General features: G+C 35.9%; 1 protein-coding gene across 3 annotated transcripts in view; it reads right to left on the bottom strand.

The window, feature by feature from the left end:
* Window positions 1-23,318, bottom strand: part of TRIO (trio Rho guanine nucleotide exchange factor) — a 249,792-nt gene that overhangs the window by 33,634 nt on the left and 192,840 nt on the right. For all 3 annotated transcript variants that reach the window (XM_088130970.1, XM_088130969.1, XM_007420371.4), the window contains exons 35-43: window positions 16,818-17,110; window positions 14,335-14,505; window positions 10,507-10,602; window positions 9,936-10,084; window positions 8,662-8,728; window positions 6,661-6,764; window positions 4,889-4,958; window positions 1,556-1,645; window positions 404-496 (exon numbers count right to left, since the gene is read on the bottom strand). In XM_088130970.1, coding sequence (XP_087987096.1) covers window positions 404-496; window positions 1,556-1,645; window positions 4,889-4,958; window positions 6,661-6,764; window positions 8,662-8,728; window positions 9,936-10,084; window positions 10,507-10,602; window positions 14,335-14,505; window positions 16,818-17,110 — 1,133 coding nt within the window. The remainder of the gene's footprint in view (window positions 1-403; window positions 497-1,555; window positions 1,646-4,888; window positions 4,959-6,660; window positions 6,765-8,661; window positions 8,729-9,935; window positions 10,085-10,506; window positions 10,603-14,334; window positions 14,506-16,817; window positions 17,111-23,318) is intronic.

The raw sequence follows: 23,318 nt of genomic DNA, 5'->3' as shown, positions 1-23,318 counted from the left end.
GAAGCATAATCTCTTGTGCTTAGTGAAGTTTGGAATTGATCTTGGACATGAAGCAGGGATCTGGTCCCAGTACCACCTTGTCTTGATTGACTACATACAGATCCTCCTTCAAGACTGAACCCCTAATTTCCCATCCCTTCCAACTGAAGACAGGGGTTATCAAAAAGGCCATCTTTCAGGTGAGGATGTTAATGGGGATCTCTCTGAGGGGTTCAAAGGGACTAGTCGTTAGAGCTCAAAGAACCAAAACTAGTCACATGGGGAGAAATGGTGAATGATCAGGGATGAGAGGATGCTTGCACCTCTGATGAAGTAACGTACAGGAGAGTGGCCAGATAGAAGTGGATTACCAAATGTGACACAGTAATTTAAGTGCAAATAGGTAGCATCCAAAGTTACTTACCTTTAGTAACAACTGATACTTCATAATTCTTTGCACTGGTTTTATCAGCAAATCTGTGAGCTGAAGTCTATGACCCAAACGTTGCTTCAGGTCCTAGTAATAATAAGCAAAGTTCAGATTAGTTTCCACAGTTTAAGAAGATTGGTTAGGTATGTTTGGCTTTAAATTTCCCCACAGTTTCTCCTATGCTTAATTCTCAATTTTAATTAGAAAATAAATTGAGATATTTTGGTTTTCATTTATGTAAAAGTTTATCAATAAACACAACTTTGTTCCATATACATTCCTGGGGGGCGGGATTCTTTTTTATTTGAGCGAGAGAGGGAGAGAAGCCCTATTGTTTCATGCTGTTGCATCTGGTCCTATCATCCTTTGCCTGAATGAGTGACAAGGGGAATGCCTGGCTGAATTCAGTGCGGTTTCCTAGTGTTGTACAGTTTTGAGAAGCTATACGTGGCGGTGAGTGGGCTTCAAATAGTGTCATTCCATTTGGGGAAAAAACAATCATTTCACTTCACTTTGCAATTTAAAAGAGCCAGGTCCATCCTGTCAGGTCTGACAAAAAAAGGTTGTAAGATTTTCCCCAACTGGCCTCTGAATTATATTTAATTTATCCTTAATCACTCACATTCACTGAAGTACTGTGTGATCATTCACATTTGGGAGCACAGCTGGCCTACTTGCCTATATCAAGCTGTCAGAATCAGCAATATAAAAAGAACTTTACACATAAGACATGGTTGAATAAAAATATCCTTATTAGCTATAACTACTAATGTCATCTATCACCTTCTTTTTGTTCTTTCCCCCTCATCTGAGCCTCCTTAGTCTGGTATGTATAAGCAATTTGGGATCTATGACTACATCACAGATTCACTTTAATCAGTTATTGTGATTTAGCTTTACAATGAAGTCAGGGGCTACATGTAATCCACCTCTGAACTAGAATTTGATATACAGAGATATTAAATGTCAGAGCTAATAGACAGGAAACACATACATTCATTTGGTAAAAATAAACCAATTACAGCCCCAATCCCAAGGGTGTTAACATCTCAGAGATGGAAAAGATTAAGTGATTTGGAAAAGATTATAGCTGTTTCCCTTCTACCAAGAGGCACAGATACATCCTCCCACTCCTTTGGCACTTACCTCAAAAAATGTATCAATGTATTCTGAGACAATATGCTCAGACTTTGGTTTATTTTGGCAATAAACTATATACATGTGCAATCTTCTCTCCTGGAATGAAGAGAAAGAACAACAAATGTGTACTGCAGAAAAACATAAAGCAAACTGACATGAACTAAAATGGAGGTTACTGTAGTCTGCAAATTCTGGTACCGTTCTGGATCACCATAGCTTGAAGAAACCAAATGTATACTATATCTCCAAAGATAGCAATTATATCTACAACTGTAGCACCACCTTTTCCAAATAGAAGCACTGTAACTATAATTGAGGTGTATACTGTGTTCAACTCTACACCTTTTTTATCAACATAATGATCCAACTAAACACACAATGAAGTCAGAACATAACTGTCATTACAGTTTTAATAAGATAATTATTGAACTGATTAGATATACACATACATATGTCCAAAGCACTGATTTCCAAACTTTTTGCTCTCAAGAAACAAAGATGGGCTTTGCTAGTCATCAGCTCATATAGGTACTGGTTTAGATTTTATAGCATGTTTTCAGTGCAAGTGGAGTCAAAGCAAGGTCTAATGGTCACTTTCATTTTCTACAATGGGAAAAAATGAAGGACACCGTACATAGCCCCAAGTCCTATGATCACTACTATGATCTTATTGACAATGGCCTTCACCAATTAGTTTAGGTATTCATAATAAATTGAGCAACAACTACTTATACAAATTTCTAGGCACTGAAGATACATGGAGGTCACAATATGAGAAAGTTTTGACCACAAGGAAAAATCAGGAGCCACTGCAGCAGAGGTATCAAATACATGCTTGACACCACCCACACATTTAGCCCATCACAGTTTTAAGAACTGGTTCACCAGACAAAAAAGCAGAACAGTTTTGATTGTTTGCACAGTGAACTTCCAGAAATCTAGTTTAAGCTGAGTAAGAGCTCATCTACACAGCAGCTGTAAACTCTTTGCCTCTTATGTTGATTCTGGCTGGAAATTAAGGTAGCTTAAGAAATTGCTGTCTCGATTTCAAGGCAGGTTGCAGGTGACATCAGGCTTTTCTGTCCTCCAGAAACATCTCCATGCTGAGGCAAGCAGGATGTGGAGATGAGCCTAAGCTATGCAATTTAAAGAAATTAACTTGCACCACAGAATGCTGAAGGTTCCCTAATGGCTCCTTTCTGATGGTCAAGGAAAGCTGGAGGGATTTACATGGAAGAGAGGCCAATAGTAGACTTTTATTGTTCTTTCTGGTTGTTCCCTGTTCCTCTTTTCCTAGAAGCCAAGGAAGATCTGCTATCAAGGAACTGAAAGGGGAAAGCTTCAAATGCTTTCCAGCTTTTCTTCTCCATAGAGAAGCAGCAATCATGGAACTTTCAGATGTTCTGACCACGCTGGAATCTTGCTGCTTTTCCATCTGTTCAATTCTTTCTTAATGTGAGGAAATCAAGCAGACTCCCAACAGCTAAAAAAACCTAAGTCTTCTACATGACTTAGTGACTGTAACAAACACAAGTTAATTTCTTCCACAATGCAAGTTGACTTCTTTAAATTGCATAGCTTAGGACTTAAGTGAATAACGTCTGACAGTGAAGAAAGACATATTGAAAAAAAGTCTCCAGAAAAGGTGAAACTGTGGTAGATTGCAATAATAATGAAATAAGCTGATTTCCATGCTTTAACATCATTCACAGGATCAAGGCCCAAAGCAATCTGAACCAAGATTTGCAGAGTAAAAAAAAAAAAAAAAAAAAAAGGTCAAGGCTAATGAGAAATGCACCTCTACTATGGGAATTTATTTTTAAACAATAACAGGAGTCAGGAGCTCTGTCAGTGTGTCAGTGAGAGGATAAGTAATTGCCAATTATAATAATCTATAGAATTCTGATTTAAAAGTTGACATTTTTATCCATCCCTATCTTGTTTATTGCTACATAGTCATGTAGAAGATACCCTCCTCCAACTGCTCTGTAGTAAACAGAATAAAAGGGCAGTTGGGCCTCAAATCAGCTTTTCATGAGTATGAAGAGAAACACTGAGGAAAGCAGATCCCTTTGGTCTCTCCAGGCAGAACATATTTATATCCTTTTTTAAACCTGCCTTTCGATTAATTACTGGAGCTAAGGGGCAAGACCTCAGTAATGGCCTCTTCCTTAAGGAACTGTCTCTCTAAAGATCAAAAATTAGTTCCTTTACAGTTTTAATCCTACAAATTGATTACAATTTAAACTTATGTGTTTTTGCAAGATATATTACCGTTAGATTTTTTCACAACTATGATTTGATACTGGATCTATATTGAATCTTGAAGTTTTATTAAATATGTTGCACTTTACGATACTCTTGTTAAGACTGCTTGATGTCCAGAAAGGAAGCTTGAAAATTTATTTTTCAGTACAAAGGGTAGCTAGTAACATTTTTAAAAAATTCTGATTCATAGGATTTGGATCACTATAATCCAAAAATACCTATCATTTTTTATTTTTTCTACCCCTCTCTAATTTTAGATTGTCCACATTATTCTCTGCTAGGATTCAACATGCAAAGCCATGAAAGTTCCTCTTTTACTGTTCCTAAAAGGTCACTTATGAACCAAGAGGATTGTGACTCCCTGTCTTTTTTTCAAGGTTTTCAATCCCTGCCACTTTCACTTAAAAGTCAAGAAAGAAAACAAATGAAGCAAAAGAAGATTATGCAATTAAGTAATAAAAATATTATTCATAAAGTCAGCAATATGTGGATGACTGGTTGAAAAGGCTGTCTATAAATATTCAGATTAATGATAAAAATATCCTTAATATCCTTAATTTATAATATGCTATAAATTATCTTTGTCATTCTTACATTAGCCAAATTTTACTTAGTAAATTAACTTCCTCCACTGAAGTGTTGTTCTGGATAGAACTACTGAATACTGGTATATTCAGTATATCAGTATGTATGTGTATGTGTGTGTGTGTGTGTGTGTGTGTGTATATCTCTATCTCTATATATCTCTATCTCTATATATCTCTATCTATCTATCTATCTATCTATCTATCTATCTATCTATCTATCTATCTATCTATCTATCTATCTATATCTACATACACATACTCATATATATTCAGTAGTGAATATATATGAGATCCTGAAGAGAAATACAAAAACATTTGTATTTCTCTTTAGGATCTCATATATATTCACACACAGACAAACGTGCATACTGTATTCATGCTTCCCAATTTCCTTGTTTTTATTTAATTCTGCATTTTAAGATGTTTTCATTTAATTTTAAAAAAGGTTCTGCACATAAAATGGGAACTTGGTGCTCATACTTACATGTTTAACAAAAAGCGATCCTAATTTTTCTGGATCCTCAAGGCACTTCTCTAATTCTCCTAAAAAGAAACTGCAGAGAAAAAAACACAAAAACAGAACTTTTGTTTGTTTCAATAGGGCAAGAAGTAATCCTTTCAAAATAGATTGATTGCATTTGCTCCATTGAAGATTATTGCCTTCTGATCCCTGCTTCAATGAACATGTGTGAAGAACACATCTGAGATTGCCTGCATGGAGCTGACTAAACAGTAATTTTCCCTGTGTAGAATATCCTGTCAGAAACTGGGTCATAACAAACAGACATCAAGTAGTAAATGTTTCCTACCTTTCATATAGTAGTAGTAGCTGCTAATACTAAACAGAACACATATCAGGACATTTACTCTTACATACCTCTAAACTTTAACAAAAACAAACTGAAGCATTATCTTTAACCAGCACACCTAAGGGGAAAAAAATTCACCTTAAATAAATAATGTCTCAAGAGCCTGTACTGAAAGCTGAGAACTGGATATAGTCCAAGGCCTATCTATTAAGGTTTCACCACTCATTCACAGACATATTAAAGGGGAAGGGAGAGACAGGTGGTCATTTTGAGACCTAATAATAATTGTAATAAAGTTCTTCCACATACAGATTCTTCAGAGATAGTCAAATCCCTTCTGAAATGCCCTTTGAGTGTGATTAGTTCGTCAGACAGTTATTTTTATCTGTAGACTTTCCAATATCTGTCTCTCATATATTCAGCCCAGGGGGCAAATGCTGTTTGCTATCTGAACAGGTCTCAAAATAGAGATGTTATCTATGGTAGACTTCTTCAATTATAAAATAGGGGGACTTAAATTTTCAGCTAAGTCTGAAAGAGAGCAATCAAAGCTTCTGCCTATAATTAAAAGGAATGTTATTACTGTACATCTGAAGGATTTAAACCTATCCACATAAGTACAGGGTGATCTTGATGAAGCTGCATGGGATGTCTAATAGTAATAGGTTATTAGAAACAATGAGTAGCTATTGAAGCATCATTCTAATACATACATGTACTTCAACTCCTAAAACTTCCCAGCCAGCATAGGATTGCTGAGGATTCTGGGACTTGGAAGTCTATGCACCTAGGGGGTGCACCAATCACTAGCTTGCATTATCTACATATCCATGATAAAACTGAACTAATCTTCATCTGCAAAGAATAGTCTGCTGTCTTGGGCTCAGGAAAATCCATGTCAAGCGTAGTGCCCCTACTCTGAATAGCAATCTATTAAAAATAAACTGCTTATTTTGATAAGGAATGTCTGACTGACCATGCCATTTTCATTTGTTCTATTATTTACCAGAATATGTTAAGACATATATCAAAAGCAAAGTGGACTATGGAATAAAGAATGGTAGATGCCATTTATTTGTGTCACTTTCATATTATATCATAATAAATTGGGATTTTGGGGGAAAAGGGAAGGGGCAACAGTACTTTTGGCTGCATCTCAATTTGTATTTCTATGGAACTGTACAAGTTGAAGAAAAGTGGGAAAGGAAAATGTTATTAATGTGACATAATGGCTACCCACAGGTAAAATTGGACTATGTTTTGCTGAAACAAAAACAAACCAAATAGAGAAATAACTTCTTCACCTTTATCATCTTTCAAGTCCATCCAAATCTTTTTTCCAATATGGTATTTTGTAATATTTGGGCTTTGTTTACCCACCTCTTCAATAAGTCATGCAAGATTAAAAACAGTATGAAATTTACTCAAAAATAAAAACCACACATACTCTCTGTGCCAGTCATAAATTTGATGAATGTTGCCAAACACAATTTTGTCTTTTCCTTTCATGTCATCAGGAACACCATCTTCTTTCATGAGCGCCATATAACCCTAAAATAAATTAGCAAGGAAAATCAATAAGGGTCCTGTTATTTATCTGCTGGTATGTTTAAATTCAGTCTGATGCCCTATCCCATTCTCTATTCACCAAATGTGTGTTTAAATTTTACAAAAATGCTTAACATTTCTTAACAGAAAAAAACAATGCAAGGTGATTCTGAGCAAGTTCTTTGTTGTTGAATGCCAGTGTCCTACTGGATGTGAAAGTCCACCTCATCCAAGCCTTTATCAGGCTGGTGACCTTTTTGCCTACAATTTGCAAATTTCCCAGCCAGTATGAACAAAAGCAATAATCCTAACGTGCACAAGGTGAGCAACCAGAAATCACTCATTTAGCAGCAGAAAAATAATTTGCCCAAATTGTTGAAAAGAAATTAAAATCCTTCCCATAATGGCCAAATATATAACTCTAATAAGCCTTGAACTTCCATATGTAATGTTATCAGTTTGGGTGCTTTACCTATAATGCCACGACTCATCAACAAAAAAGAACAAGGAGAGACCAAAATAAAATATTCATCTGAAACTTAATAGCAGCATAAATACACACACCTATTCTGGTTGCTAGGGAAAGCTTATGTCATGTTTAAGTATTATTCCCAGTAAATAATACTAGTGTGAATTGATTTCTTGCCTATATGCTTCTTTCTTTCTTTCTTTCTTTCTTTCTTTCTTTCTTTCTTTCTTTCTTTCTTTCTTTCTTTCTAATAGTTCTAAATGCATCTGTAATTCTCCTACATTGATACAAGGGATAACCTGTTGGATATTTATTCTGAAACAAATTACATCTGCTCAGAATCAATAACTTTATGATTATAGCAGTATGCTTTTCAGTGTTCAGAAATGAGTGGCTCCATGAACTTTTCCTCTGTGAACTGAACCCAGATACATGATTATGTGGATAGTTTTCGATCTTGAAGTGGTTCTTTGTGCAAAATCATACGTAGAAGTTGCATTCACAAGAATCTTGAAAAGATTAAAAAACCTTTATATGTTGTTTGACATAGAACTGTCCTGTACATAAACTCCTGGAACATGTATAGCTATATCTGGTAGTACATGAAATAAGTGTTTGTTATTTCATAGCAGTTCCAGCAGAAGATTCATTATAGCCTAATACTACTGAGGCATTGAACAATATTGATCCTCCAAATCAAGAATTTAATACAATGAGTATCAATAAAACTGGTGTTGGGAAAACTCTACAACAGATATGTGTTTGTGTGTGTGTGCGGGTCTATATATCTATATTTATATCTTTATCTATATATCTGTAATCAGCCAGTTTTAATTAACTTCCCAAATATCAGCTACCTTACAACTCTTAAACTTGCTCCTTCATTCAAGGGTTCTTGTATCTATTAACATGCATGATGATTAAAATATGCTTCAGCTGTCCAGCAGTAAGGCAGTCAGTTATTCCATTGCTTACACTCCTACACAAGGATTCAACAGAGTCCTTCGCTACAAATATTATATCAAGCCAGTTCTAAACATTCAACAACTTATTTTACAACAGATTCAATAAACAGCATGCAATGCTAGTCTTGTATAGGAATGGAAACTAATTATTGCCAAGTTTTGAAATTTACATGTCTAGATGTCTATAAATGGTTGCAGTGACAGTTGATAAAAATTCCTTTTGAAAGATATTATGGTCAACACTCCAACAACATCAGGAAATGTTATTCGGCAACTGCAAATTTTAACTGATTTTATTTTTAACCAGAAAGAACCAGTATACTAAATGAAAAAGAAATTAAAATAGATTTCTTGAATGATTGCTAATAATATCTTCTAAAGATGATTGGATAGATAGGAATGGTAAATTCATGCTTCTGATTTGATTAATAAAAATTAGGACCATTCTGCTAAGGATGAAACATACCTCTACTACATAGCCAAGATCTCTCACATAATCTCGTTCTGTCTCTACTAATTCCTGTAGGACATACCTGTAAAATTATGAAACAGTAAAATGACAGAGAGGAATTTAATAATACCAATTATCAGTTTATGTACATTCAAATACAAATAATATCAGAACATTCTGGCTGTATTTAGATAGCTAATAATCTAAGCTATTAATTGATTAATTATTAAGAACTACTTAAAACCAGAGATTATGTTATAATAAGAAATGAACAAAATGATATCCCCTCATAGATCTGAATGGCTCTCACTCTGATGATATTTCTGGCTACTCTCCCATGCATTGGAGTAGATTTAGGGTGGAGCCTAAATACTTGCATATTATCCCAGTAATCAGCCTTAATATTAGTTTAACCATTATTTTCAGCCCAGGGAGTGTAGAACATTTGCCATCCAATGTAAACTATCAGTCCCTATTTTGTTTACAATGTCAGATTTGACATATTTGGTCCTTAGTCTATGGTCATTCTAACCCCTCTGGATTTGTTGGAAAAGGAACTAGTTTTTCCATAAGAATGTACTTGGGTGTAGTCTTTGCTATGAAGACAAAGAGCTCCCCACCTACTATGGCTTCATTCATTTCAGTACAAGATCAGGAACTTTTAGTTAAAACTTAAAAAAGGGAAAAATGTCAATAAGCTGCAAGAGATTCGTAAAGGTAACTGTTTTTTCCTAAAATTTATTTTAAAAATGTTTAAAAATTGTATGCCAAGTGGATTTTCTATATTAATCTATTCCACAATTAGATGTATTACTAGGTGCATTCTTGGTCCTTCTGGTTATCATTTGAGTGAAGCTAAACACAACAATTTAAGCATATTAGCTGTGAGCTCCACACCTTTCTAAAGGAGTCCTGCTTTAGTTCTTTAATTGGTGATTTTGTCTCCATGATTTAATGTGCAATGTTAATTATTGTACTTGAAAGGACAATTTTAATGGTGAAATCACTGACTTCATATATGCAGTCTTGATTCATCAGATACAAGATGGGACAATAATCTTAATCAATCTCTTTGCTATCGTTTTGAAAGCATTAGAAACCCAAGTTTGGTCATGAATAATAAAGAAAACTGTCAAAATATGGCAGAATCTTCAAAAAATTAATCATGTTTAATTTTGTCTTATAGAAGAATGAAAACAACCTTAAAGGCTTTATATCACAAAAAGCAAAGGACAAATGTTCTTCTTAAGCAATGACAGACTGTAAAAAAATTGATAGTCTAGTCTTACTGTCTCCTCTTTAAAGAACTGGATTTCCGTTCCTCCATCTCATCAATGGGTGATGAGGAGGAGAGAAGTGAGTTGTCTGAAGGATTGAATGATGGGCTGCTGCTGTCACCCTGGTCTACCATAAGTGAACTTGGGCGATCCTCTAGAGCCTAAGAGCAAGTTGAAAAACATTGTTTATTTCCTTTAAATTGCGTGCATTGCAAATCTAATAGGAGCCGGATGACATCTTACACACAACTTATTTAACTATCAATAATACATATCCTATTATTTTATTATTTTAAAAAAGATGCTACTTACAACTTACATTTTCACTATTAGATAAATTAACTTTAAAAAATAACTCCAAGATATTATAAACTTTTTCCTCTATTTTTATTTTTCCCAGGGGTATTTGGGTGGCCATACTTGGGGTAAAAAATGCTGGGTAGCACATTTTTATCTAGATCAAGTAAGATTCCTATACTCTCATGATTAATATGACCACATAATATACCACATATGCGAGTCTGAACTTTCTACTGGATGCAAGCAAGCAAGCAAAAACAAAAAACAAAAAAAAATCACTCACCATTTTGCTCTTCACAAGCTCCTCTATTGCACTGACAAGCTCTGCTGCACTGGGAGTTTCTGAGCTGGTAGGACGTACCAATAAACGAGAAGATGTCTACGGAATGGAGTTAAGATGGGGATGGAGAGATGGAGGGGAGAAACCCATCTTATTAAACAAATATTTTTTATAACCTTTTAATGAATAATTCACCTCACTTCCTACTTCTATTCAAACAACACAGCAAACCCTGCTACTGACAAATGTTACACTCTCTGTATCTTTCACTTACTTGTAATATACCATCTTGCAATGGTAACATACAATTGGCTTGTGGGGAACCTTAAATCTTTCTGTATTACCTACTGTATTACCTGCTGAAGTTAATTATATTTGAACTGTGGGTAAGAGTGAAACTTCTTTAGAACTGAACATTCGAAAGAGGAGCAGGAACATTTTGCTTACAAGGAAAATTCCTTATACCATCTATTTTCCTGAATAGAAGCATAAAACATAAATCTAGAAGATCTCTAACCTCAAAAATTACAGGGTTCCAATTTCTGGCTGCAAATGATGAGAAATGGTGTGGACAGTGAAAGCTTCTGGGAGAAGATTTCAGGGATTAGTAAATAAGCAAGTCTGTTTGTAGACTGCATGCATCCCTAAGTAACTGGAATCTAAACAAGTAATATAAAGTTCACTTCATAAAACATGCAAAATATGTTATGCTTTTTTCACTACTGTACAGAAACGTTAAAAATAATCAAGAAACAGTGTTTCAGAATATGGAAGTTTGTTCATTCTTATCTATATGAGAAGATTGGCTGCCCCATAATGTAAATAATACTTGAGTGTGTTCTAAATGGCTTCAGTGAGACGGGGACACAGGAAATGGGGGATCTACACGAATACCTAGAAATTGTGCCAAATCAGACAGAACAAAAAATCAACATAATGCTAATTAAAGGTGATTTTTTTTGGAAAAAGGCATCAAAGAAAAAATACTGCATAGCAGCTCTTGTAGCAATTGTTATAAAAAGCAATTTATAAAGCACTACCAAACAGATTAACTACAGACAATGCAGGTGTGTTCCAATGACTCAGGTCTTCATTTGTTGACACCCAAATTAACATGGCTTGACAGATCTGTGTGTGTTAGGATACTGCATTTACTTCTGATCTGGTGTGATATCTGCAGTAATATGTTGGTTTGCAAGGTAGTCTCTAGATTAGAGATCTTGGTTTGCTTAACAAAAGCATGCTTGGAGTTAAACTGGGCTTTGGTCGTCCTTGGTTCTGCCCAAACTGATCAGTACCATCCTCACAGTATGGAAAGTAATACTGATGTCAGAAAGTGGAAAGGAAACAAATGTTATAAATGGTAGTATCCAAGAAAAAAAACGATGAAAAGGAGGTAATAAATGCTGTGAGAATCTTGAAAAATGGCAATGGTTCAGGTTTAGATACATTCAGTAATATTAAAATATGAATGTAGTTTGCTTATGGAGCAGCTGTGTGACTTGGTTAGCATCACTGCTTGAAGACTGAAAGAACCGTTCCCCTACATAAAGGGAAGGGCAGCAAGAATGAATGCAAAATCTACAGGGGGATTAGTCTGTTAAATGTGCCAGGGAAGATATTTGGCAGAATTTTGATTGAAAGACTACAAGAGGTGAAAGTAAGCAAAACCTGGCAACTGTTGTTTGGCTTTATGCTGGCAGGTATATGCAGACTAGATTTTTGCTGTTCAGCAAGTATCTGAGAAATGTAGAACTGTGAAAAAGAAACTGTATTGTACATTTGTTGATTTAGAGAAGGCATGTGATAAAGTGCCACTAACCCATGAGAACTGAGATTTCTCTTTTTTATTCATCTGCTAGAAATTCTATGCAATCAACATTTTTTTAATGGAAGACTATTTGCAATATAAAATTACTTTTCAGAGCGGAAGTGTTGCTAAGATATGGGAAGCCTCCTTGTATGTCCATGCATAGTAAGACTGAAACCACGCCTCTGCCATAGACACTGATATTAACACCCTGAGGCAACAGAGATAGTGAAGGGAAGCTGACGGAAATCTGTGGATCTCAGACTGGTTCCTGAGCTCCGTATGCAGAGAGGTAAAAGACAAAAGCCAGAGGTCGTTAAAATAATTTATTGTACTTAAAATTTCAGCTGAAATCTTTGTGAAAAGTATATGTACGTATTGTGTGTCTGTGTCTGTGAAACACAGGACACAACTGCATATAGAAAGCATTACTCAACTCAGAGAAGAGAATAGATGAACTCTTTGTCAAGTAGGGCTCATTCTACACATTGCAGCTACCGCAGCAAGATCTAAATCTGAGCCAAAATATTTGATTTTCTAAATAAGCTAACTAAGAGCAGAAAGGATTTTAAGCCTGAGAAACTTTTTATTAATGTCTAAGAACACTATACTGCAGATTCTGTCATCATTCTGTATACCGCGGGAGTCTTTTTCACCAGCTACCAGGAAATCTCCTCTGCCATCAAGGATGTGGCTACCTTAGCAATGATTAACATCCATAGGAGAAAGCCACAAGAGTTCCAGAAAACGAAGAAGGAAATAAAAACCCATACCCCCAACCACTGAAAATGTCTGGCTTTCTGAGAATGATGGCATGTTGCCAAAAAAATAAGACACCCCTTTATAAAGACATTATAAAATTAATTCTGAATACAGTGAAATCTCATTTTAACAGACCAATTAAGGGAGGAGGTATTTGTTATTCACAAACAGATATTAAATACAAAAGCATGTTTTTGACATGACTGCATGCAACTCCATTGTATCAAAGTCCATTACATCAAGGTTTCACTGTACTTTAAACAGAATAGAAACTGAAGGTATCTGAAGCATTGGGATTTTTTTTTAAATTGGAAAATAACTATTCAGTGTCTGGAGAAAGACTGAGGTTATGAACTACTACCCTCCTCTCTACATGGATGAAAATAAAATTCTACACTTCCAAAAAGTTAGAGTGAATCAGATGTAAATTACACTGAAGTGGATGCCTTCCAAAATTCAGTGTGAGCTCAAACAGAAACCTAGGTTAATTATTTAACATATGAGTAACAAAACCACTTCCTCAAGAAACTTTGCACGAATAATGGAGAACTGGCAGATCCATAATGAAAATGATAGAAATAATTTGAGCATGCCAGATGCAACAGCCAGTACCAGTGTGCTGCACATGGTTAAACCCAGTGAGGTGCATTTAGCTAGCTCTCCCCTGATCTTCGAAAAATGAATACTGAGATTGATCTGCTCTGGGATTTTGTGATTTTGAGGTTCATTGGCCTTTTTCTTGCTTTGTTTTTATCTATATGTATCTTTGCATTGTTGAATTTTACCCAATATTTTATCTGTTGGACTGAAACTGATTTAAAAGCTCATAGAGCCAGAACAGAGAATAGAATAGAGAATAGAAGTTTACACATTTAACAGTCTTAAATGTTAAAGACTGTTTAACATTCTTAAATGTTAAGAGAGAGATGTTTCAGGAGCTAGTTAGTTAAATAAGATTTTTTTAAATTTGGAGGCAGATTTTTGAATTGATACATGTGCTGACCATGACCATTAAAACTAGAACAAAGTACATGTAATAGCTAAGTGCAAGTGAAATAATTATGTAAATTGGCTTAAAATTGCATAATTTCTGCAAAATCCCTTGCGCAGATTGTAAATGTCCATGATCCAGAATTTTATCACCATAGAATACAAGGGTTCTGGTCATGATCCAGTTGGCATGACAGTGGGCTCTGACCACTGGGAACCAATTGTTCCCCCACCTATTCTGCCAGAGGAAGTCTCTCCAATTCATTTACCTTATCATCCTGCGAGTCTGGCTGAAGCAGACTATGTTGCTGGATTGCCATTGGAGGGGGAAGTGGCACAGTGTCAGCCCCTTCTTCACCTTCTTCCTCTCCACAGCTCTGCATGCCAGACGAGGATGATTTGGAGAGGGTGCCACTACTCAAGCCTTCATTCCGGCCTCTCTGCAAAGAAAATCATATTCATACTTATTGCTTAGATGGTGCTCAGTCATATTCAAAGTGCTTTATAACCTTTATATTTAAAAGAGCCTTATATGATAGGCCAGTATTCCTGAAATATAGCTCATTTTCTTTTTCATTTTGTCAAACTGGCTACATCCTTCTCTGTATTGTATTCGGTTCAAACCTTAAAATTCTCAGTTCTAAGAGCACTCTACTGACCTTTCTAATACTCTAATAACCTTGAGGAAAGTTCAACTGTGACCTTCTTTTGACCAAACAAAACCTCCTAAATTCTACTTTAACTAGTGAAGAAGCCCAGTTCCTATTAGTGCTAAGTCAGAATTTTTAAAATTATTATTAATTCACAAATCCAATATTATTACAGCTTGGTGTTATATGAGAACCAACCATTTTTACTATAAAATCGCTCTCTGAGTGATTGCCAATTATTTTGGATCTTTTTATTTTAATTGATTTTAATTGTTTTGTAAATCGCCCAGAGTCATTTAACAAGATGGGCAGTGACCAATTCGATAGATAGATAGATAGATAGATAGATAGATAGATAGATAGATAGAGCATTTTCAAATTAATTTTAGCTGGGTTTGATGGGACTTGAGTTATGTAAATTTCCACTTAATGTAGCATAAGGAAAATGACCTTGATAGAGATATGCAGGAATCGCTGCCTAGATAAAACGTGCTGAAGCATTTTTAAAATCCAGAATGATATAACATTTGGAAGGGTCTTGAGCAGATGCCTCCCTAATTCACTGAAGTATAAGGAGAAGGAGATACAGCACAATTAGATTTGCAAGATTCTGTTATTATAGCCAATCTTGATAAACATAGTTTTATCCTTCCTGTGAAATTTGCCAAATTCAAATAATTTAGTTTAGACCCATTCTTATATTGGGAAGTTTACTGCATTGGTAAAATTGGTCTACTAATAAATATTTATTTATATCCTCGCAAATAAGATGTGGTGAATCTTGCATGCTTCTCCTCTATTCTCTTTATTAGGGAATGAAAGTTTCTGCTTTGGCACTTTAAGTAAGTTCACATATCCTATTGAGCTGAAATGTGAACTGAGGGGTTTTGGTTTAGCATACTTCGTGAAGGTAGAGATTGTAGCTACTGACTAGTTCTTTATGGGTCTTAAATAATCCAGCAACATCCCAAAGTGGGGGGAAGGCAAAAATATGCCCTGTTAAAACATTTCTAGGAGGTTAATGTTTGAAGGAGCCCTAAAGCCTTGAAAACATACAAACACTTTTCTTCAGTACAGCAAGACAAAGTTTGTGGATTTAGATTCAGACCATTCATTGTAATTACTATCAAGCCATTTTTTTTTTTATTCCTTACTCTTTCCTTGTAATGTACCTCTTAATAGCAGGGCAGAATTAGCAAGCCAGATTCCTCTCCTCCTTCTGCCTTTTCCTGGCACCCACAAAATATGCAAAAATAAAAATGCATATTTTGGTCTCTCTTAAGGGTTTGTCAAACATCTCCAAAGGGGATCCTCCTTTGTGTCCATTCCTTTGGTGGTGGACTTGATGCCCCTGGCAGCCTCTGACAGAAGTTCATAGGCAAAGAAAACTGTTTTCCACCAGTACAAAGGAAGCAAGCAATCTTCCTGCTATCTATTCACCATTTTATTGTTCAATATGTTTTATAGTCTGTGTCACTTTGTATTAATTATTTATGGTTTTTTTTTTTGTCTTTTCTGCTCCACCCAGAATCATACTGTTTAAGTTGGGCAGCCATATAAATGCATTGTCCACCTGGGCCACATGGTCTTCTCAGACTCCGGTCATATAATCAAACCTAACTACAGAACTGCTGCTACTTCCCTCATAAATTGTTAGCCTACATGTATAGTTAATGCTTATTTTAATAATCTACCACAGTGTTCCTCAACCTTGGCAGCTTGAAGATGTGTGGACTTGTCTAATTATGCTGGCTGGGGAATTCTGGGAGCTGAAGTCCACACATCTTCAAGCTGCCAAGGTTGAGGAACACTGATCTACAGGACAATTAGTCACATATCTTTGACAGAGGCATCAATGGTAAAAGAGAGATAATTTGGAGAATGAAAATAGCCAGATGTAGCCGCTTCTGGAAGACCACTATGGAAAATATAGAAGCAAATGGCTTGTTAAGGGTTTCTTTTTTCCTTTTGTCATTAAAAATGCAATCCAAATAGTGGTGTTCCTCAATGTAATTATTTCCAAGAAGGTAACAAAAACCATGATGCCGAAGACTTATTTTCAGAAAAAGGTGAGCAGCCTCTCATAAAAAATGGACACCTACCTCTTCAAGAGTTTCATCTTGGGGTGTAGCTGCACTGTCATCAGAGTCCTTCTGAGAGCCGGTATCAGCACTTTTGCGGACCTCACGACTCTTCTTATGTTTGTGGGCCAGTTTCTTTACATGGCCATCTGCCTTTCCACTGCTAAGTCGCCTCACTGGGCTAGTGAGCCACTTCCTCAGGGTATTGCCTGGGCGTTTAGGACCTGGGGAGCTTTGTGCACCAATTGTATGGGGCTGGAGTGACGTTACTGATGCAGGGGGACTCGCATCATTGCTGGAAACTGAAAGAGAATCTGAAAAGGAGAAAAACAATGAAGATACAAGAAAAACAATGGCTGGGGGAATAACTGTTTTACAAAACACACTCATTCCTAAAGCAAGTAAAAAAAAAAAAGTATGAGCTCTCACTATAATCATTGTGAAACTCTATATAAGCTTTATATGAATACTAGTTCATATACATATTGCATACTTTTGCTATACTAAACATTCCTTAGTTGATGTATTAGCTAGCAACCAGATGGCTCATAAGTAATGTTCCCTATATCTAATGCAGGAATGCTTCTAACTTATGGTGAAATGATCTTATATGCCATCCTTAAAACACAATTATCTGATTTCCTTTTTTTTTTAATATAATTTTTATTAAGAATTTTTACATAAGTAAAAGGGAAATGAAAAGAAAAAATATGGAAGAATAGAAAGAAAAAAAAGAAAGTGCAAAAACTAAAGCAGAATAAGAAAGAAAAATAGTTAAAGAAACAAGAAAAAACATGTGACTTCCAACCTTCTTTTCAACAATTATGAGCAAATTCATTATCCTCCCTCCCTCCCTCAGTATTACAAAAATCTCTTATTTAGTCCTTTTTCAATCATCAAAACCATAAATCATCACTTTTTTCCATTTTCATCCAAAAGTCTATAAAAGGTTTCTAGTCTTTTATAAAAGTACTTGTTCTATCCCTGACCAAACAGGTCAGTTTTGCCACTTCTGCCACTTCTGATATCTTTACAATTCATTCCTCCATTGTGGGAATTTTAGTATTCCTCTGCGCAACAATTCCCTGATTTCCAAGGAATATTTCTCCTTTATAGTTATGCAATAGTTCAAGGCTTGTGGGAATGACAAGGATTTTATAAATTAATGCAAAATAATTCCATGTGATTGGTATAGGACTGCATGTATCAGTGGTGCACCAGCAACAACCTGATGTGCAGATAGTCCTAGAACCTCATTTGTACAGCAGCAACAACAAAATACAGAGCAAGTAATTTTATTTCTGACTACAGATAGGAGGCTCATATATCTGAACGCTCTTCCACTAAATATTTGTTTTACTCCTTTCACACACATAGGGTTATCCTTTGAAAGAGTAAGGTTGCAACTTAGCTTCTCACATGGATCAACATGATGCAAATAAACAAGGCTGCTTGCATTCTATACCGCTCCATGATAATTTTGTATATCAGCTATCCCAATCATGCCACTGGTAGAACTCTATAAAACTGTCTGTGTGTGTGTGTGTGTACAATTCATCGCACTTTTTAGAATGTCTTCATTATTAATTATTTGCATTTACATTAGTCACAGGGAAGGAAAAGCCACTAGAATCACACTTCAACAGCTTTTCATACTTCTATCCTTTATCTTTACATTGCTACGATTCATTTTCTTCCAAGATGAATTATATGCTGAATGCCACATTTCATGGCAGAGATGGGAAATCCTTTGGAAAACTACAACTCGCAGTAGTCACAGCCAACGTAGCCAAAGCTGAAAGATACCTGCTTTAGAGAAACACAGGTTTCATGCTGAAGAATCTTGGTGTACATGCACAAACAAAATACTCCAGCTATAAAGCTCTCAAGATAAAAATGTGATAGACCTCACTGTCAAAGGACAGGAATGGAAGATGGAGAAAATGATGTTGCTATACTATGAAAATACGCCTGAATTGTTATATGCTGTTCCTGCATTTATTTTAACATTTAGTGAGGCCTGGGGGAGATATTCATTGACTATTCTCCCAACAGCAAGATAATAAACATTTATCCCTCTTGTTAAGTCTTTGCATTTAACTAGCTAAGCCAAGCCAAGAATATTGTCCAAATTTGTAACGCGATTAAACAATGCAGACACCAGATGAGTGTTTGGGACTTTCCTATCAATTTTTCAGATGACTCAAGGATGTACTTTTGTTTAGACTATCCATAAAACCCTCCAAGGGATAATTTGCTGCTGTCTCCTCTGGCTTGAAAGACAGCTCCATATGCGTCTCTGTGAATGGAGGTCAAAGTTCATAGAAAGTCCATACACATTAAAAAAAAAGAAAAAAAAAAAAGAAGGGAAGGCAGAATAGTTAAGCTACAACAAAAACAAATAACGAAAGCCCCTTTTCCAGCCAAGCTAAAGATTACTGCTCATTCTCAACTAAGAAATATGACCCTGCTTATCTGTGATTGTTGCCTTTGATTTTTTAAAAACCAATCATGCCTTGGTACTTGATGTTTCAAAAGCAGCTGCTTACATTTCTTGGTTGAGTTCCAACCAACTTAAGCTGAGGCCAGAAGTTACTAGGGAATCTATCTTTAATTGTGGAACTGCAGGAGCCAATGAAATAATTACAATTTTTTTCACAACTGAACAGTTCTTACTCCAGAACATCAGACATAAGCATTCCTTCTAAAAATTACACAATACTTCTATTCCAATAAATCTGTGATAAGATCAATCTTGCAATTTAGTGAAAATGAGGAAGTCTATTTTATTATTAGGAATCATTATGAGGAAGCATTTTTGTTTTAATTTTTTATATAGAAATATTTATTATTCCTTAACAATGGACCTTGGAGAAAAAGAGGTTTATTATGAAGAAACTGCCAATTTAGAAGCAATGTGCTTCTTACAAGAACTCAGCAAATTCCTTTGTTTTAATGTGATATACCTTCTACATGAGTACATGCAGAGATTAAACATATTAAAGATATTCCATTCATCATATGTATCTGTTTTTCTTTATTTAGAGGATACCATGAAAGAAAATTAAATTTAAACATGTTTTACATAAGGAGCACTGGGGAATTACATGAGTACCATGATACATCAATGTAAGGGCATGATTGAGTACCTTTACTTTTACTTCTTTCCTTCAGGGTAAACTGATGGCTTCACGCACATATACAGAAATGTGTGCCTTCTTCCAGAATTTTTTTTTTACTTGTTTAGCCTACAGCCCTGGTATTCCCCAACAAGTCTCCCAGCAAGTACTAACCATGCACAATGGTGTTTAGCTTCTGAGCCCAGCAAAAGTCATATAAGTAACATCACCTCCTGAGGTTCTTTATTTAGGTGGTGAGAAGCGTCAAGTATCCAAAATTTCCTAAGTCTGCATACTATATAATAATGCAATATCACCTCTAAGAAAGCAAATTAGAATGAGTTTAGTTTAAATCTACTGATTATGAATTTACCAGGTCACTATAATCACACTATTAAACTCCCATTTTCTATCATGAAGAGAATATCAGTAAATCTCAAAACTATAACACAGATTATACAGTTGATATAAAAAGCACTTTGAAAATTCTGAACTGTGTAAGTTTGTGTGCAAGCATGTGCACGTGTGTGTATGATGTTACATGAACAACACAATAGACAATAGTTGTTCATATATATGAATTCTTTTTCAGATTTTCTATATGGAGGTTCAATTGATGCAAGAAATTATTGCATCTGAAGTCTCTCACAGTTAAATAGCGTTAAGAGTTGGAGAAAGTGTTGGACCGAACCCAATCTGAAGTCATTTCCTTTCTTGTTGACATGGGAAGCAGGCCACTTTCTAACTCACTCGGAACGGGCTTTTTAGGCTAAGCTGAAATAACATTAAATTAACTGACATTGTTAACTTGAAATCCAGAGGTGTTCACCCATGTCTTTATCCCACTGCAACATTTTCTCTCCTTCGCAGAGTCATTAATAACCTTTGAACAAAAATGCACTACATGGTATGGTATGGTATGGTATGGTATGGTATGGTATGGTATGGTCCCCTACCCTTCTGGCCTTTAGGAAAGGCCTGAAGACATGGCTATGCCACCGTGCTTGGGGGTCTGGCAGCAGTGGTGAGCCTTTCCAATGATTATACAGGTAGTCCTTGACTTACGATGACAACTGGGACTGGAATTTCCATCGCTAAGCAATGTGGTTGTAAAGTGTGACTGCATCGTTTAGCAACAGCAATCCCTGCAATCCCAGTTGCCGTCAATAACGGAATCCCACAGTTGTTAGGCGAGGCAACTTCCTGCTGGATTCCCACAACCAAAGTCAGTGGGGAAGCTGGCAGGAAGTTGCAAGTCCCAGGCTAACAGGCAGGTAAGTGGCTATTGCTGGGTTGGGGAGGGAGTGGGGGAGGTGTGGGGGAGAGTTGGGGAGGGTGCACGAGAGGCACAGCACAGGTTGGGGAGGATGCGAGGGAGAGTTGGAGAGGCTGCGTGGATGTGGGGGACTTACCCCAGCGACTTGTGACCTTCCCTGCCGCTTCCCCATTTACTTTCTGTGGAAGCTAACAGGGAAGGTTGCAAATGGTGATCACATAATTGCAAGGGTGCTGGGACGGCTGGAACTCTGAGGATCAGTCATAACCACCATTCATTCAGCACCTATGTAACTTTGAACAGTCACTGAACGAATGGTCATAGGTCAAGGACTACTTGTATTGAAAGGAGTGTATTGCTTGTATTCACCTGTTGACTGTGATTATGTTTTGTGTTTAATATGGTTTTTAATAGTGGTTTTAGAACAGTTATACATTTGTTATTTTTACATACACAAACACACACACACACACACACACACACACATATATATATATATATATATATATATATATATATATATATATATTTCTCGCTGTTGTTTTTAATTGCTGTGAGCCATCCAGATTCACATATGTGAAATAAGTGGGTATACAAATTGAATAAATAAAAAATAAATAGTATAGTATAGTATAGTATAGTATAGTATAGTATAGTATAGTATAGTATAGTATAGTATAGTCTACTGTTACTTAGGTTTTCTGCAATAATGGATCACTGAATAAAAGTTTGGAAAAATGTGGGAACCACCCAATTAAACATTTCTGTGGGGTGCCTTTGAGTCAGTGTTGACTCCTGGCGACTGTCTAGACAAGCCACTGATTTCAGAAGTGGTTTGCCATTGCCTGCTTCCCTGGGCTGAGAGTAAGATTACAGTTCCACTTAGTGAGTAATTGCAGTCAAGACCTGTTTGCTATTGTCAGTTATCTAATTTTCTAAATTTCTCACATTGCTAGTTGTATTATCATTTGCATGCTTCAATGAACCAGTATTCAACCAATGATCCATTGCTGTGAACCAGCTGACTGATGATAAACAGGTAAGAAATTAAAACCAAATGAATAAAATTACATCTAATTAAAATTACTTTTACGGTAATTCTAAGCAGTCTACCACATTTCTTCTTAGGGCATTTCAGAGATCGAGGAAACCTATTAACTTAGTTCTTATATCGGTAACTTACAGTACATATTACAAAGACTATAGAAAATAAACATCACCAAGCATTCAAGAAGTTTAACTATTTTCATTAGACTAGTCAAGGACTATGGCACATAAAACGCAGGTTGAACAAGTTATATAAGTTCAGAAGTACAGCAAGCAATCCACAAAGTTTTTAAAAAATTAAACAAAAGACTGTTCAAAAACTATAAAATGTCTAAAATACAAAGAGGCCAACTGATTAAACTGGTACTTTATGTTTAGTTATATATCATTATATATGTATATATCAGCGCCTGAAGCCAAACAAGAGATAGCTCTCGTTTTCCTGCTTATTAGCTTTGCAGGAATGCTTTCAGACATAGAAATATATTGTATTAACTGGATCTTTGCCTAATTCTGTCATGTAACATATCTACAAGCCAGATACTACATGATTAACAATCATACTGGATTGTGTAGCCCTGAAGGCACACATTTCTATACAAGAGATCAAAACATCTGCATGCATTTATTAAATCAATGAATCCTCCTTCATGTTTGTCCAAGATTGGAGTAATGCTGCAAGTCTGTGAAGGAGGCAGGAATGTACAATCATAAGGAGGAAACAGAAAGGCTGTCTTATACATCATACATCATACAAGGCAAATTCAGGTTTACCATTATGAATAAATTCAACAGGCCTCTGCTGCTCAATCAACTATTATGGGGGATGGTACATATAGTCTATGTTTAGGGCAATGTTTAAAACAAACTTTAGAACTAAAGAAGTCTTAATGTGCATGAACATATCTGACAGCTGAAAGGGAAGTGTCATTATGTAATATCTTAATTCCACTGACTGGAAGCAACTCAAATTGCAAAGGAAAGGAGGTAGTTGCCTCACATTATTCCCTGCGTGAAGTATTTATTGCATTACTCCGTACCCTGAACAGGCAGGTGCTGGCTTTTCCCTAGTCTTACCAC

The sequence above is a fragment of the Python bivittatus genome, unplaced genomic scaffold (genome assembly GCF_059951505.1).
Source record: "Python bivittatus isolate LINGU-HERP-01145 unplaced genomic scaffold, Pbiv_v1 ctg000840_np1212, whole genome shotgun sequence".
NCBI classification, from domain to species: domain Eukaryota; kingdom Metazoa; phylum Chordata; class Lepidosauria; order Squamata; family Pythonidae; genus Python; species Python bivittatus.
This window is presented reverse-complemented; position numbering and strand designations above follow the sequence as displayed.